The following is a 16,129-nucleotide window of genomic DNA, read 5'->3' on the forward strand; positions in this document are numbered from 1 at the left end:
GCTTCACTAGTAAAGAATACCTGCCTCAAGCATTGTGCTCTTTTAAGAATAATCTATATGGGATCAAATTGACAAGAGCCAACTCGAAAGGTTAGATATGAAGCTTAGGGCGCAGTGAGTTTATGTCAATGGGGGAAGAACAAATGCACAGAAGCCAGCCCACTACCCAGGGTTCTCTCTGTCTCCTGCAATGCTGCCGACTGTGTCCCCGATACATGGAGAAAGATAACATTTGGGATAATCTTCTTCAAAGGACTTGGTTTTATTTATAATGTTGGTTTTGATAACATTTGGTCAGGCCATTTTATAACTGGGAGCAGGTGGGATAATGAAAGTAAAATTTTTGTGAAGGACCTAGATAATTATCTAGTCTTTCTTTAAGGAGCCCTGGCAGTGTGGAGGTTAAAGCACTTGGCTGCTAATCGAAAGGTCGGCGTTGGAACCCACCAGCTGCTCCAGGGGAGAAAGATGTGGCAGTCTGCCTCCATAAAGAGTACAGCCTTAGAAACCCTATGGGGCAGTTCTACTGTGTCCTATAGGGTCACTACGAGTCAGAATCTTATAGCCTTAGTGAACTTTGAAATACGAATGCCTTTATTTTGTACAGTAAACTTTTATTTGTATTCTAAAAAAAAGAAAAAAGACAGAAATAAATTTCTACCTTATCTTAGACACTGATACTTTGGGCCTCCATCCTAGCAACCAAAAGTAACACCTTTCTTGTTATTACTCTTATTAGTGTTATTATTAGCTGCTCAGTTCCCAGTGTCGGAGTAGACACTCAGTAAGAATCATGAGGGTGCAAGTGAGGGTGGGGAAGAAGAGGAGAAGGATCAGGCAGTGCCACTGGGTGCCACCGCCATGTGAGGCACAGGCCATGACAGCCCCTCCCCATGCTACCCCTACCACAGCAGGCCTGCTTACTCACCGAGCAGAAACCTCCTCGATCTTCTCAAAGGTCCGGGCCACAGCCAGATAGGGGACCCTGGGGAAGGGAAAGAGGCACAGGAGCAATTTGCCCAGCCCATGTTGTCTCTCCGCCCACCCTCCCCCACAACACCTCCCTGGTTAAACCCAAATGCACACAAGCAACCCCACTGCCCAGGGCTCTCTCTCTCTTGCACATCCCCGAAACATGGAGAGATTTGACCACTTGCAGCTAAAGAGCCTCCCGCAGTGACATGGACTGTGGCGAGACCGTCTGGGATGGGAGAAGCCTCACTTCTGGCCGGACTTCCAGCAGGCATCTTCGACAGGGTGGTAGTTGTTCTTGGCAGGATTGTAGTGCGCTGGGTCCAGGGGCCTGAGGAGGCAAAAAGCAGATTAAGTGGGCTTAATATCTGGGTCAAAGAGAACTCATTCCTCCCCTGAGATTTACTGAGCATCTTAAGTTCCTAGGGGGCACCAAGGGTTTGTGCTTCACTACTAACCTAAAGGTTGGTCGTTCGAACCACTCAGTGGTGCTGTAGAAGAAAAGCCTGGCAATCGTTTCCATAAAGGTCACAGCTTTGAAAACCCTCTGGAGGACAGTTCTACTCTAACACATGGGGTCACCATGAGCCAGAACCGACTCGACAGCAATGGGTTTGGTTTTTGCAGTTACTCTGTACCAGGCACTGTTCTGGGGTCAAGGGCACAGTAGTGAATGAAAAGCAAGTTCGCTAACCTGGAACTCACATTCTAGTGGGACTCAGGGGAAACAAACAAACAAAAACCAAACCATATAAGCAAATAATTTTTGGTGTTTAAAAAAAATTGTTTTGGAGAAAATAAAGGCAAGCAGGGGGAGTGAACAGGTGGGAGGTGTGACTTCAGGGGGGACCAGAGAAGGCGTGCAAGGAGACGTACGGGCAGAACGACATGGGGACTGAGCAGAGTAGAGAGCACAGGGAATAGCATGCCTGACAGAGGGAACAGCGAGTGCAAAGGCTCTGAGGTAGCGACACGCTGGACATGTTTGAGGAACAGAAGAGGGGTCAGCGTGGCTGGAGTGAAGCGACATACCCTGAACATTTTTTAGAGTTCACTCTGAGAAACAGGCTATTAGGGATCAAACTGTGTCCCCCCAGAATATGTGTTGTAAACCCTAACCCTTATATTTGTGGTTATAATCCCATTCAAGAATGGGTTTTCTTTGTTAGGAGCCCTGCTGGCACAGTGGTTAAGAGCTACGGATGCTAACCAAAAGGTCAGCAGTTTGAATCCACCAGCTGCTCCTTCGAAACCTTATGGGGCAGTTCCACTCTGTCCTATAGGGTCACTATGAGTCAGAATGGACTCATTAGCAGTGGGTTTGGTTTGGGTTTTTGTTATGTTAATGAGGCAGTATTAGCATGGGGTATGTCTAAAATCAATCTCTTTTGAGATATAAAAGGGATTAAACAAGAGAGTGAGCAGAGATAGGGGAAGTGAGATGCCAGGAGAAGAACCTGAAAAGGGCCGACAGAGAGAGCGAAAGCCTTCCCCTAGAGCCGGTGCCTTAATTCGGACTTAAAGCCTCCTAAACTGTGAGAAAATAAATTTGTTTGTTAAAGCCATCCACTTGTGCTATTTCTGCTATAGTAATGCTAGATACCTAAGACATCTCTATATTACAAAGGCCTCCAGAAAAGGGGAAAATGAAGAACAGAACTCCAAATTCTCATGGAATCCAGACTTTCTGGAGCCATGGAGGCTGGATGAACCCCTAAAACTACTGCCCTGAGATACCTTTAAACCTTAAACCAAAAATACCCCCTGGTCTTCTTTAAACCAAACAATAGTTTAGCTTAACTAGTAAAGAATGTCTTGAGCATTGTGCTCTCTTTTAAAGGTCTATCTATGTGACATCAAATCGACAACAGCAACTGAAAAACTTAGGAAACTCAGGCAGTGAGTTTATGTTAATGGAAGAACAACTCAGAAAAGGCGGGTGAGAATGGTTGTACAACTTGAAGAATGTAACCAATGTCAGTGAATTGTACGTGTAAAAATTGTTGAATTGGTGTATGTTCTGCTGTGTGTATCTTCAACAAAAATAAAATAAATTATTTAAATGTGTATCTTCAACAAAAATAAAATAAATTATTTAAAAAAAAAAACAACTATGTCAGGAGATAAGCCTTTGACTACAACGACAAACTTTTCTGATATTTCAATGCAGAATATTTTTAAATTCATGTACATGTCTAATTCCTTGTATTCTATTGTGCCATAGTTTTCTTTGGCCAATTAGATAAGTGTGTGCCTCAGACTTTTATTCATTATGGCCAAAGAAACCAAACCTGTTGGCATCGAGTTGATTCCAACTCATGGTGACCCTACAGGACAGAGTAGAACTGACCCATAGGGTTTCCAAGGAGCAGCTGGTGGATTTGAACTGCCGACCTTTTGGTTAGCATCCGTAGCTCTTAACCACTACGCCACCAGGGCTCCATTGTATCCAGTGCAGTGCATTTCTCCTTTATGGCTTTTGTCATTCTTATGACAATTACATGCACACCTTTTTCTTCCAAGTCCGGCTATAAGCCCCATATGGGGAGAGACAGTCTGAAATTGCTCATTAAATATTTTTGAATAATGAACCTAATACAATGGTATTGAATCACAACAGCCTAAGGTAAAATTTCCTCTCAGTGGGAAACCCTTAGCTCTCCCTTTTTAGTCATAATTTCAGGAGATATACTGGGGCATACAGAGTTGCCTCAGAAGAAAGGCCTGGCAATCTGCTTCTGAAAGGTGATAACCTTGAAAACCCTATGGAGCAAGTTCTACTCTGCACACTTGGGATGGGTTACCATGAGTCGGAATCGACTTGACAGCAACTAACAAAGGCCCAAACATGTTTCTTTCCCTAACCATCTGTCAGTTGTCATACTTTGGTAGCATGCATACTGCAAGTGATACTGGAAGCTACACCTCAGAGAAAAGGCCTGGCAATCTACTTCCATAAAACCAGCCATTGAAAACCCTTTGGAGCACAGTTCTACTCTGACACATATGGGGTCGCCCTGAATCAGAGTCAATTCTACAGCAACTGGTTTGGTTTAGGGTTCAATGGAGCCCTAGTGGTGCAACGGTTAAGTGCTTGGCTGCTAACAGAAAGGTTTGTGGTTCAAACCCACCCAGAGGCTCCTTGGGAGACAGGCCTGGTGATCTGCTTCCGAAAACCCTGTGGAGAAGTTCTACTCTGCACACATGGGGTTGCCATCAGTCAGAATCAACTCAATGACAACTAACAATAATTTCAGGCTTCCACTGTGTGGAGATGCCAGGTCTATGGGAGTAAAGTCTGGCCAGCACTTAAACGTATGACACCCAACAAGCATTTAGTGAGCACCTGCCCCATGCCAGATTCTGGGTCCCAAAGAATTCTTAACAATTTTTCATTTTAGTTAAGAATTTGCAGCACTGGAGAGTTAGTGTGATGTGGTGGAATCAACACACACTTGAGAAATATTTGCCAGGAGTCGGAATAGACTCTAGAGCAATGGCTTTGAGAAACAGACGGATGGGAGTGTGTACCCAGTTCTTCCACTCTGCAGCTGTGTGACAGGGCAAGCTACTTAACCCCTTCTGTAATTAGTTTCGTCATTTATACCACAGGGAATGTGATACATACTTTAAAACTTGCTGTGAGGGTTAGAGATATAGTTAAAATATCTACAAAATGTTGTTGTTGTTAGGTGCCAGGAAGTTGACTCCTACTCATATCCACCCTACATGACAGAGTACAACTGTCCCATAGGGCTTTTAATGAATAAGGAAGACCAAAGAAGAACTGATGTCTTTGAATTGTGGTGCTGACAAAGAATATTGAATATACCACGGACTGCCAAAAGAATGAACAAATCTGTCCTGGAAGAAGTACAGCCAGAATGTTCCTTAGAAGCAACGATGGCAAGACTCTATCTCACATACTTTGAACATGCTGTCAGGAAGGATCAGTCCCTGGAGAAGGACAAGGACATGATGTTTGCCAAAGCAGAGGGTCAGAGAAAAAGACGAAGACCCTCAATGGGATGGACTGACACAGTGGCTGCAACAATGGGCTCAAGCATAACAACTATTGTGAGGATGGTACAGAACTGGGCAGTGTTTCCTTCTGCTGTACGTGGGGTCACCATGAGTCAGAACCGACTCGATGACACCTAACTACACAAGGCTCTCTAGGCTGTAATTTTTATGGGTGCAGATCACCAGGTCTTTCTCCCACTGAGCCTCTAGGTGGGTTCAAACCACCAACCTTTCAACTATTAGCTGAGTGCTTAACCGCTTTTCAGTTAGCAGCCAAGCGCTTAACTGTTTGTGCCACCCAGGGACATATTTTTTTATGTGCGCTGCCAATCTCTGTCTTATAATTGGTATATTTAAACCATTAACATGTAAAGTAATTATAGCTATCTGCCACTTTGTTCTTTTTTCTCCTGTTTGTTCCGTTTCTCATTCCTGTTTCTTTTTTATCTTCCTATAAGATACTTGTACATTTTTAAAATTTCTTTTTATTTGTAATGTTTTTGAGTGTATCATTCTGTATCATTTTCTTAGTGACTGCTCTAGGTATTACCATATACATTTGTAACTTATCACAGTCAACTAGTGCTGACGACTTACCACTGAGAGGGAAGTATAAAAACTTCTGCTTCCATCCCTTTACCCTCCCCACTTTTAAAATATAATTATCTTAAGTGTTTCCTCCATACACTACACTGAGCAACGCATCAGATGGTGTTATAACTTTGGCTTAAACCATGAAATACGCCTGAAGATACTCATGAAGTGAAGGATAGTCTATTATGTTTACTTCTATGTTTACTCATTTCATTGTTTTCTTTCAGTTCCAAAGGTCCAAATCTTCTCTTTTGTTTAGAGACATTCCTTTAGCCATTCTTTAAGGATAGGTCTGCTAGCAACAAATCTTAGTTTTTCTTCATCTGAGAATGTGTTTATTTCCCCTTCATGCCTGAAGGATAGTTTCGCTGGATACAGAATCCATGGTTGACAGTTTTCTTTCAGCACTTGAAAAATATTGTACCACTTCCTTCTGGCCTCCATGATTTCAGATGAGAAATCTGATCTTATGTGAATGAGTGCTCCTTTACAGGTAAAGTATTGTTTCTCTCTGGCTGTTCTTAAGATTTTCTCTTGCCTTTAGTTTTCAGAAGGTTATTTGTGATGTGTCTTGGTGTGAATTTCCATGGGGTTCACTCAGCCTCTTGAATGCGTAAGCTTATATCTTTCATCAGATTTGAAAGTTTTCAGTCATCATTTCTTCAAATACTTTTTCAGTTCCACACTCCTCCTCCTCTCCTTCTGGGACTCCGACAATACAAATGTTAGATCTTTTGTTATCGTCCCACAGATTTCTGAGGCTCTGCTCATTTTTTTTTCAGTCTGTTTTCTCTCTATTGTTCAGTCTGAGTAAATTCCATTGATTTGTCTTCCAGTTCACTGATTCTACCCTCTGTCATAGCCACTCTACTACTGAGACCATCCAGCAAGTTTTTTATTTCGGTTACTATATTTTTCAGTTTTTGAATTTCCACTTGACTCTTTTTTATAACTTCTGTCTCCTTGTTGAGATTTTTCTAGTTTTTCATATGACATCTGATTCATCTTGGTATTGGTGTCAGTTGATTGTTCTCACTCACAATGTGGTTTTCCTGATTCTTGGCATGATGAGAGATTTAATTGTATCCTGGCAAAACATTTTTTGAAAAATAATAATAATAAAAAAAAATGGCATTACTTTCTAAGCTAAGGGCAGGGGGGACTGGAAACAGGATTTTACTTATGCCACATGGCAGCAATAGTTCAACAAACCCAAGTCCCGGCCTCCCTTCCTTAACCCGGCAGGAGGAAGCCCCAAATGAGGCGAGTTTTAAATCTGGCCAAATCTTAAAAGTTCCTAGCCCCCACATAAGATGTCTTCGCCTTCATTCATTGAGTCCACAATATTTACTGAATTCCTACTATGTGTGAAGCCTGATGATACACTTCGTTCAGAAAAAATAAGACTAGAGGAGACACCAACATTAACTGTGAGGATCTCTTGCATATAGCCGTTTATTTCCTTCTTCGTGCTTTTCTGTAAATTCCTTTTATTCGTAAAGCTGGTGCACCCCAGGGCTCAGACCCTGGGCCTCTTCTCTCTTTTATTCATCTTCACTCCCCTGGTGATCAACTCTAGTCTAAACTCTAAATGCCACCTGTATGATGATGACGGAGCCCTGGTGACATACCAGTTGAGTGCCTGGCTGCCAACTGCGAGGCTGGAAGTTCCAACCCACCCAGCAGCTCTGTGGGAGAAAGACCTGGCAATCTGCATCAATAAAGATTACAGCCTAGAAAACCCTAAGGGGCAGTTCTCCTCTGTTATATAAGGTCACCATGAGTCCGTTGTCACTTTGAAGACTAAGGTGTGCCTGACCAAGTCCTGGTATTTTCAATTGCCTCATCTGCATGCGAAAGCTGGGCAACAGATGAAGACCAAAGAAGAATTGACGCCTTTGAATTATGGTGTTGGCAAATAATACTGAAAATACCATGGGCTGCCAAAAGAACAAACACATCTGTCTCGGAGGAAGTACAGCCAGAATACTCCTTAGAAGTGGGGATGGCGAGACTTTGTCTCATGTAGTTTGGACATGTTATCAAGAGGGATCACTCCCTGGAGAAGGACAACATGCTTGGTAAAGTAGAGGGTCATCAAAAAAGAGGAAAGGTCTCAACGAGATGGACTGACACAGTGGCTGCAACAAAGGGCTCAAACAGCAATGACTGTGAGGATGGTGCAGGACCAGGCAGTGTTTCACTCTGTTGTGCGCGGGGTCCCTATGAGTCGGCATCAACTTGATGTCACCCGACAGCAACAACAACATACGCTGATGACTCCTAAGTTTATCTCTCTAGTCTCAACTTCTTTCCTGAACTCGACTCACATATCCGATGACATCCTTCGCCTCTCCGCTTCGATTCCTCACAGACGTCTTCAGCTTAACACAGTCAAAACTTCAGCCCCAAACCTGCTCCTCCTCCCGTCTTCCCTGTCTCAGTCAATGGCGGGTCAATCCTGCCGGGTGCTCAGGCCTAAACCCTCTCTTTGACTCCTCTTTCCCTCACCCTTGTCATACTCATCTACTACAAATCCTACCTGCTAAGACAGGATCCAAAGTTCAGTGTTTTTCACCACTTCCACCATCTCTTGCATGGATTACTGCAGTAACCTCCTCTCCGGACCCCTGCTTCCACCCTTGACCCTCTTCAGTCTATTCTCACCACTACAGCCAGAGGGTCGTCTTAGAGCATAAATCAGATGACTGGTTGCTCGAAGCCCATGTCAGGTCAGATTAAACAGCAACGTCCTGACAAGGGTTTACAAAGCCTTACCATAAGCTGGCTCTGCCACCTCTCTAACTGCATCTCCTACTACTGTCCTCCTTGTTCACTCTCCTCCAGCCACACAGGCCTCCTCGCTGCTCCTCAAACATCCCCAGACATGCTCCCACCTCAGAACCTTTGCACTGCTATTCCCTCCACCCGGAACCTTCTTCCCCCGGGCCCCACTCCTTCAACTCCTTTAAGTCTTTTACTCAAATTTCATCTTCCCAGTGAGTTCTTCCCTGGATTCCCTGTTGAAACCTGCAACTTTCCCCCTCCCAGTGTTTCCCGTTCCCCTTCATTACATCACTTATCAAGGAGCCCTGGTAGTGCAGTGGTTAACAGCTTGGCTGCTAACCAAAACTCTGGTGGTTCAAACCCCCCCAGAGGCTCCATGGGAGAAAACACCCGGCAATCTCCTCCTATTAAGATTACAGCCCTGGAAACCCAACGGGGCAGTTCTACTCTGTCCTGTGGGGTCGCTATGAGTCAGAATCAACTGGACAGCACACAACAACAGGGAGCAAGGAAGAGACTTACGTTAACATAAGGCGGGCAGAGCTAGATCATGACGGGCCCTGAGGAGCCCGGCCTGTATTGTGGGGTGCTGGGGAGTCCTAGATAGGTTTTGAGCAGGGCAGGGACAGGGGCCTGATTTCATTGCTTTGTAGAGTGTTTCTCGACACACACATTCATCCGACTGTTCATTCAACAAACCTTCAGCAAGCCTCCTATGACATGTAATTGGCCAACACATCATCTCTTCAAAGCACTTAACACAATTACAATGAACTTATTATTTATAGGAGTCCTGGTTGTGCAACGGGTAAGCGCTCAGCTGTTAACTCAGAGGTTGGTGGTTTGAACCCACCCAGCGGCTCCATGGGAGAATGACCTGCTGATCTACTTCTGTAAAGATTACAGCAAAGAAAACCCTACGAGGCAGTTTTACCCTATCACGTGGGGTTGCTTTGAGTCGAAATCAACTCTTTGGCACACAACAACAACAAATTAACAGCCTATCCAGTGTCTCATGGCCTCAATAACTGAGCAACCTGAGGGACTGGGCAGGGAGGGAAGGTTTGAGTGGTTCACCCTGACGGGCACAGGAGAGGTGCTCACTACATTTTAACGGAGAGTACACGTGCCCATCGGCTTTTAAGGCATACTCTAAATCTGGTGAGTTCAGCGGGACAGGGACAGAGGAGTAAGAAACGAGGCTGGTGAGGTGGGCAGGAACAGAGGATGAAGGGGCTTAGATTTTGTCCTGGGATGCTACGGAGCCATTAGAGGCAGGGTCAACTCTGGGTATCAGAAAGAGCCCCCCGGGCCCATACAGGTGTCAGAATGAAGATGAAGGACTGGAAGCCGTGGCCAGGGAGGAGGCTGGGGTGAGGGGGCAGCAAACCACACCCCGGACTGGTTTCCATGGGCCTGTGAGCTAGGAATGGCTTCGCAACAGAGGCCAAATGTGGCCCAGAAAGCCTAAAATATATGCTATCTAGCCCTAGTCCTTTATAAAGGAGCTCTGGTGGTGCAATGGTTAAGCGTCTGGCTGCTAACCAAAAGGTTGGTGGTTCAAACCCACCCAGCTGCTCCGTGGGAGAAGAGACCCGGTGATCCGCTCCTGTAGAGATTTCAGCCTAGAAAACACTGTGGGACAGTTCTACTCTGTCACATGTGGTCGCTGAGTCAGAAATCGACTCGACAGTGAACAACAGCTGCTCTTTACAGGAAAAGCTTGCCACTTCCTGCAAGAGAAGGAGATCTGAGCTGGGACCGAGGCCGCGAGAACAGAGAAAAGGGAACAGGCCCAGAAGGTATTTTCCAGACCCGGATTCCGACTCACCCCTTGGTCTCCTCTTCTCCCGGAGCGTCTGATCCCTCTTCTTTCACTTCTTTTTTGGTGGCTGGCTTTCGAGGGGCTGGGAATGAAGCCAGGAAATCGTGGGTCCTTTCTCCTTCTGATAGTTCCCAACCCCTCTCCACCCAGCACTGCCCCAACGCTTGGGGAGACAGTGAGGAGCCAGAAGGGACGAGACAGAGACTTTCTAAGAGGTGCAAGGCCAGAAGGGGTTTGCAGTGCGATCTGGAGAAAGAAGTCCCTGGGTGCTGTGGGTGGTTAAGCGCTGGACTAGTAACTGAAAGGTTGGCGGTTCAAACCCACCCAGAGGTGCCTCGGAAGATAGGCCTGGCGATCTGCTTCCAAAAGGTCACAGCCTTGGAAAGCCCATGGAGCACAGTTCTTCTCTGTACATGTGGGGTCACCATGAGCCCTAACTGGCTTGATGAAGACCACCACCACCAACTAGAGAAGAAACCACCGAACTCCTTCGTGCGCAGTCCCGGGTAGATGAGGTGGGAAGGGAGACTCACTGAAGAAACTGCTGATCATCTTGGGAGGCCTGGGGGGAGGCTTGGTCTGGTCCCCATCCTGTGGCTCCTTCTTCACGGCCACCGCAGGCTCTGAAACGCTTTCTGCCGGGGTCTCTGTTTCTAAAGCAAGAGTCAGATAGTGACACAGGCTGTTTCGACCTCAAGACATTTTTTTTTTTTTTTTTTTAAACCCCAGGTCATTCTGACCCTGTAGATGGAATCCATGACAAACTGTGCCTTTGCCCTTTCCATAGTGTAAGTTTTGGGCATCTCAGGCCTGAAGTTGGTTTGCTCACTGCTAACTCATGGAATTCCAGCACTGGGCCTGAAATTGGAGGCTTTAACAGTGTCACAGTTATCTAGTGCTGCTATAACAGAAATACCATAAGTGGGTGGCTTTAACCAATAGGACTTTATTTTCTTACAGTTAGGAGGCTAGAAGTCTGAATTCAGGGTGCCGGCTATGGGGAAAGTCTTTCTCTCTGTCGGCTCCGGGGAAAGATCCTTGACTCTTTTGAGCTTCTGCTCGTGGGCGATCTTCATGTGATGTGGCATCTCTCTTTCCCCATCTCTGCTTGCTTGTGGCTTGCCTAATCTTCTTTATATCTCAGAAGAGACTGACACACTCCACACTAATACTGCCTCATTAACATAACAAAAGGAGCCCTGGGGGAACAGTGGTTTAGCGCTGGGCTGCTAACAGAAAAGTTGGTGGTTCGACCCCACCAGCTGTTCCATGGAAGAAAGATGTGGCAGTCGGCTTCTGTAAAGATTACAGCCTTGGAAACCCTGTGGGGCAGTTCTACTCTGTCCTATAGGGTCACTATGAGTTGGAATTGGCTTGTTGCCAACGGGTTTGATTTTGGTTAATATAACAAAGAAAACTCACTCCCAAATGGGATTATAACCACAGCTATAGGGATAAGGATTTACAACACATATTTTTGGTGGACATCATTCAATCCATTACATACAGAGTGGTAAAAAGAAATCTCAGCATGATTAGAAGAAAATGTTCCCACTTCTGCAGCTGCAGAAAATCAGATATGATTCTGCATCATAAAACTGTCCTTGCAGCGTTGTTTCTAACACAGGTGTTTCACAGGATACCCAGACTACAGGCGTTGTTCTATGGCCTGCGGAGGTAACTTTCACCTCTACAAACCTGTAATTCTGCTGGGCTGCCTAATTTAATCATTTATTGTTCCACAATTAACAGCATTTAATTTGCACCTAAGGAGCCCTACTGGTGAAACAGTTATGCACTTGGTTACTAGGGGAAAGACTGGTGCTTCAAACCTACCCAGTGGCTCCATGGAAGAAAGACCTGGCGATCTACTCCTGTAAAGATCACAGCCTAGAAAACCCTATGGGACAGTTCTATTCCTGCGTGGGGTGACTATAAGTCGGAATCAACTCAACAGCATCCAACAACAATAATTTGCACCTACGATTCTGAGAGGTACAAATATTTTGTTGAGTCAGAATAGGACAAGTGGCTCTGTCCTCTTTGCCCATATGCATGGAAGACAAATAGCAATAATGATAAAACCACAAGAATAATAAGACCAATGCATCTTCTAAGAAGCCCTGGTGGCACAGTGGTGAAAGCACTCTGTTGCTAACTGATAGGTCAGCAGTTTGAACCCACCAGCCACTCCACAGGAGAAAGGTGTGGCAGCCTGCTTCCATAAAGATTACAGCCTAAGAAACCCTATGGGACAGTTCTACTCTGTCCTATAGGGTCACTATGAGTTGGAATCGACTCGATGACAATGAGTGTTTTAATGACTGTCCTAGATTTTGCATTTAAACAAGTTTGAGAAGCTCTGTCTCAATTAAATGAACTCTTCTTAAAAGACATCTGACCCCAAAATCAGAAAGTTGGGACTGAAGGAGTGGAAGAGGATCAGAAACTCACTGGACATCTTGAGGGGTTCAGGGGACATCGTGGGCTTGTCCCCGTCTTCTGCTTCCTTCTTTTTTGCCACTTCAGGCTCTGTGATGCTTTCTGCTGGGGTCTCTGCTTCTGGTGACAGACAGAAAAGTCAGGTAGCAAAAACAAGGCATTCTGACCCCCAAGGACATTCTGACCCCCGAAACAGACTGCCCGTTTTTTTTAAAAGAACTTAAGTGTTTATTTTTATTAAGCCAGCATATTATTTTTACTCTTTACATTCTACTACCCATTTTGTTTTCATCATCCCAAACAGAAACTCTGTGCCCATTAAGCAATAACTCCCCACTCCCTCTTCCCCAGCCCATGGCAGCCGGTACACTCCTTTCTGTCTCTAAGCGTTTGCCTGTTCTAGACCTTTCACACATGTGCGGTCATACAACATTTGTTCATTTGTGTCTGGCTTCTTTCACTCAGCATGTTTTCAAAGTTCATCCATGTTGTAGCATGCATTAAAATTTCATTTGTCTTTATGACTAAATAATATTCCACTATGTGTATATACAAGGGAACTTGTAAGAGCCGGAACTCGACAAGCCTGCCTTGTTTTTCTGGGTCTCTCAAGTTTTCCACCTTTGACAGGGTGTAGTCTTACCACTTTTCTATGGCTCGTTTTAGTGGAAAATATTTGAGTTTTCCTTCTCTGACAGGTTTCTGCCTTACACGGGTTCTGTCTTTTGCAGGTTGTGCTGTACCACGCTTTGTTTATCCATTTGTCTGTTGATGGACACTTGGGTTGTTTCTACCTTTTGGCTACTATGAGGAGTGCTGCCATGAACAATGGTGTGCAAGTATCTGTCTGAGTCCCTGCTTTCAATTCTTTGGGGTATATACCTAGGAGTGGAATTGCTGGGTCTAGAATGCTTCTTAGAAGCGAAGATGGTGAGACTTCATCCCATGTACTTTGGACATGTTATCAGGAGGGACCAGTCCCTGGAGAAGGACATCATGCTTGGTAAAGTAGAGGGTCAGCGAAAAAGAGGAAGACCATCAAGGATACAGACTGACACAGTGGCTGCAACAATGGGCTAGAACATAGCAATAATTGTGAGGATGGCGCAGGACGAGGCAGTGTTTCATTCTGTTGTATGTAAGGTCACTAAGGGTTGGAACCGACTCAACGGCATCTAATAACAACATGGTAATTCTATGATTAACTTTTTGAGGAACTCTAATACCGTTTTCCATAGCACCTGCACCATTTTACATTTCCGCCAGCAATGGATGAGGGTTCCGATTTCTCTACATTTTCATCAACACTTGCTGTTTTCCAATTTTTGATAACAGCCATCCTAGTGGGTATGAAGTGGTATCTCACTGTGGTTTTATATTTTTTATTGTACCATTCAAAGGTGTCTATAAAGCAATGGAGGGTGTGTGCTCACTCTTAGTCAACCCTGAGCAAAGCGGGGGCCTCTGAGGGAAGCCAATCCCAGCGTTCGCACATGCAGCTGAGAAATAAATACAAACCAGTCTTATGAACTATTATTTTTTAATTATTCACCCCAAAATAGAATTTAAAAGGGTTCAAAATACATATGATAACTTGTTGCAGACTTGAACAAAAAAAAACCGGCCTGAAATATCATGACTTTAGGGTAACAATAAAAACTTGAAAAAGTAACTGGGGAAAATTCTGCCTTAGTAGAAATAAACCCCTCTACACACCCCAGAAACTGACAATGGCTAGGAGAGCATGATTTACAGTAAAATCTGTTATCATCTAAAAACTGCCAAACGAAATCAAACCTTGGAGTTCAAACATGTCCTTGTTGCTGTTGTTAGGTGCTGTTGAGTCAGTTCCAACCCACAGCGACCCCATGCGCAACAGAATGAAACACTGCCTGGTCCTGTGCCATCCTCACAATCACTGCTATGTTCGAGCCCATTGTTGTAGCCACTGTGTCAGTCTGTATCCTTGAGGATTTTCCTCTTTTTCGCTGACCCTCTACTTTACCAAGCATGATGTCCTTCTCCAGGGACTGGTCCCTTCTGATAACATGTCCAAAGTACGTGAGATGAAGTCTTGCCATCCTCACGTACAAGGAGCACTATGGCTGTACTTCTTCCAAGACAGATTTGTTTGTTCTTCTGGCAGCCCATGGTATATTCATTATTCTTTGCAATGCAAAATGGAGTCTAGTAAAAAGGAACTTTTACAAAAAAACAAAATTAATCAAAAAAACACCTGACAATGGCAAAAGCTGTAACTGGTATAATCTCATAAAGGCCCCAAATGATCAATCGATTAAATCTTGATGGCTGTGGATCCCATGTGAACTCACAGGAGCGCTGTAGGATAGTTCACACTCTCAAGGGAACCCCAGTGACACCTGCTGGACACTGTATGAACTACTAGCTCAAGGTATTTGTTTGCAACATTAGGACATAACTCCTTTCAGTGAGTCTTATCTCTGCAAAGCTGCGTTTTCAGTGGCCACTGTGATAACAGGCAAGCACAGGCAGTCCCCGGGTTATGAACGTCCAATTTATGTAAACTTGTAGTTACGAACCAACCCCTGTAAAGCCTATTATATTAAAAATTCCAGGTACATACCATGGTTTGTAATAACAAATGGGTGCCACCTTGTGATGCACATCAAAACATTATTATTATTGTATTATTATGTTAAAGACATTTTAGTGTATCTGGAAGTGTTTCCTTAATGTTTTTTATGCACAGAAAGGTACACTATATACTATATACTAAGACAAACATCGGACTGATGTCAGATACAAGCTGTACCTAACTGTTCTGACTGACGTACAAATTCAACTTAAAGACCTACTTAGGAACGGAACTCATCTGCAATCTAGGGACTACCCGTATTGCACAAAAGTCAACGTTAAATGGGAAACGGGAGTGGCAGTTTTCAATCTGATCCCAAAGTTTGAGAAGCTGTGCAGTGCTCAAAAGGCACACACATCCCATTAGTAATTAATTATGGTTATGTGGTGTTACAGTGGATGTGCTCGGCTGCTAACTGAAAAGTTGGGAGGTTTGAGTTCACCCAGAGGTGCCCGGGAAGAAAGGCCTGGTGATCTACTTCTGGAAAAAATCAGCCACGGAAAACCCTATGGAGCACAGCTTGACTCTGGCACATAGGGAGTCACTGTGAGTCAGAATCGACTCAATGGCAACAATAATAAGAAGGCAATAAAAACGTTATTTTTTCTTTCAGTGTACGTGTATTATTTTTTTCAAATGTCTAAGTAGAAAGAACATACATAGTTGTTTTAACATAACATAACTACTTAAAAATCAAAACTGACAAAGGTCTAATCTCCATAATCTACAAGAAAATCCAACACCTCTACAACAAAAAGACAAATAATCCGATTAAAAAATGGGCAAAGGAAATGAACAGACACTTCACCAAAGAAGACATTCAAATGGCCAACAGACACATGAGGAAATGCTCACGATCACTAGCCATT

General features: G+C 44.3%; 1 protein-coding gene across 5 annotated transcripts in view; it reads right to left on the bottom strand.

Moving 5' to 3' along the window:
* LIG1 (DNA ligase 1) overlaps window positions 1-16,129 on the bottom strand; it is a 63,385-nt gene that overhangs the window by 27,007 nt on the left and 20,249 nt on the right. For 2 of the 5 annotated variants that reach the window (XM_023736262.1, XM_023736264.1), the window contains 5 exons: window positions 12,656-12,760; window positions 10,735-10,854; window positions 10,208-10,283; window positions 1,223-1,303; window positions 929-985 (listed from right to left, as the gene is read on the bottom strand). In XM_023736262.1, the coding sequence (XP_023592030.1) occupies window positions 929-985; window positions 1,223-1,303; window positions 10,208-10,283; window positions 10,735-10,854; window positions 12,656-12,760 (439 nt within the window). Of the gene's footprint in view, window positions 1-928; window positions 986-1,222; window positions 1,304-10,207; window positions 10,284-10,734; window positions 10,855-12,655; window positions 12,764-16,129 lie in introns of all 5 variants that reach the window. The other 3 variants (XM_012557132.2, XM_023736263.1, XM_023736265.1) reach the window with 2 other exon arrangements.

The sequence above is a fragment of the Trichechus manatus genome, unplaced genomic scaffold (assembly GCF_000243295.1).
Source record: "Trichechus manatus latirostris isolate Lorelei unplaced genomic scaffold, TriManLat1.0 scaffold00087, whole genome shotgun sequence".
In the NCBI taxonomy this organism is placed as follows: Eukaryota; Metazoa; Chordata; class Mammalia; order Sirenia; family Trichechidae; genus Trichechus; species Trichechus manatus.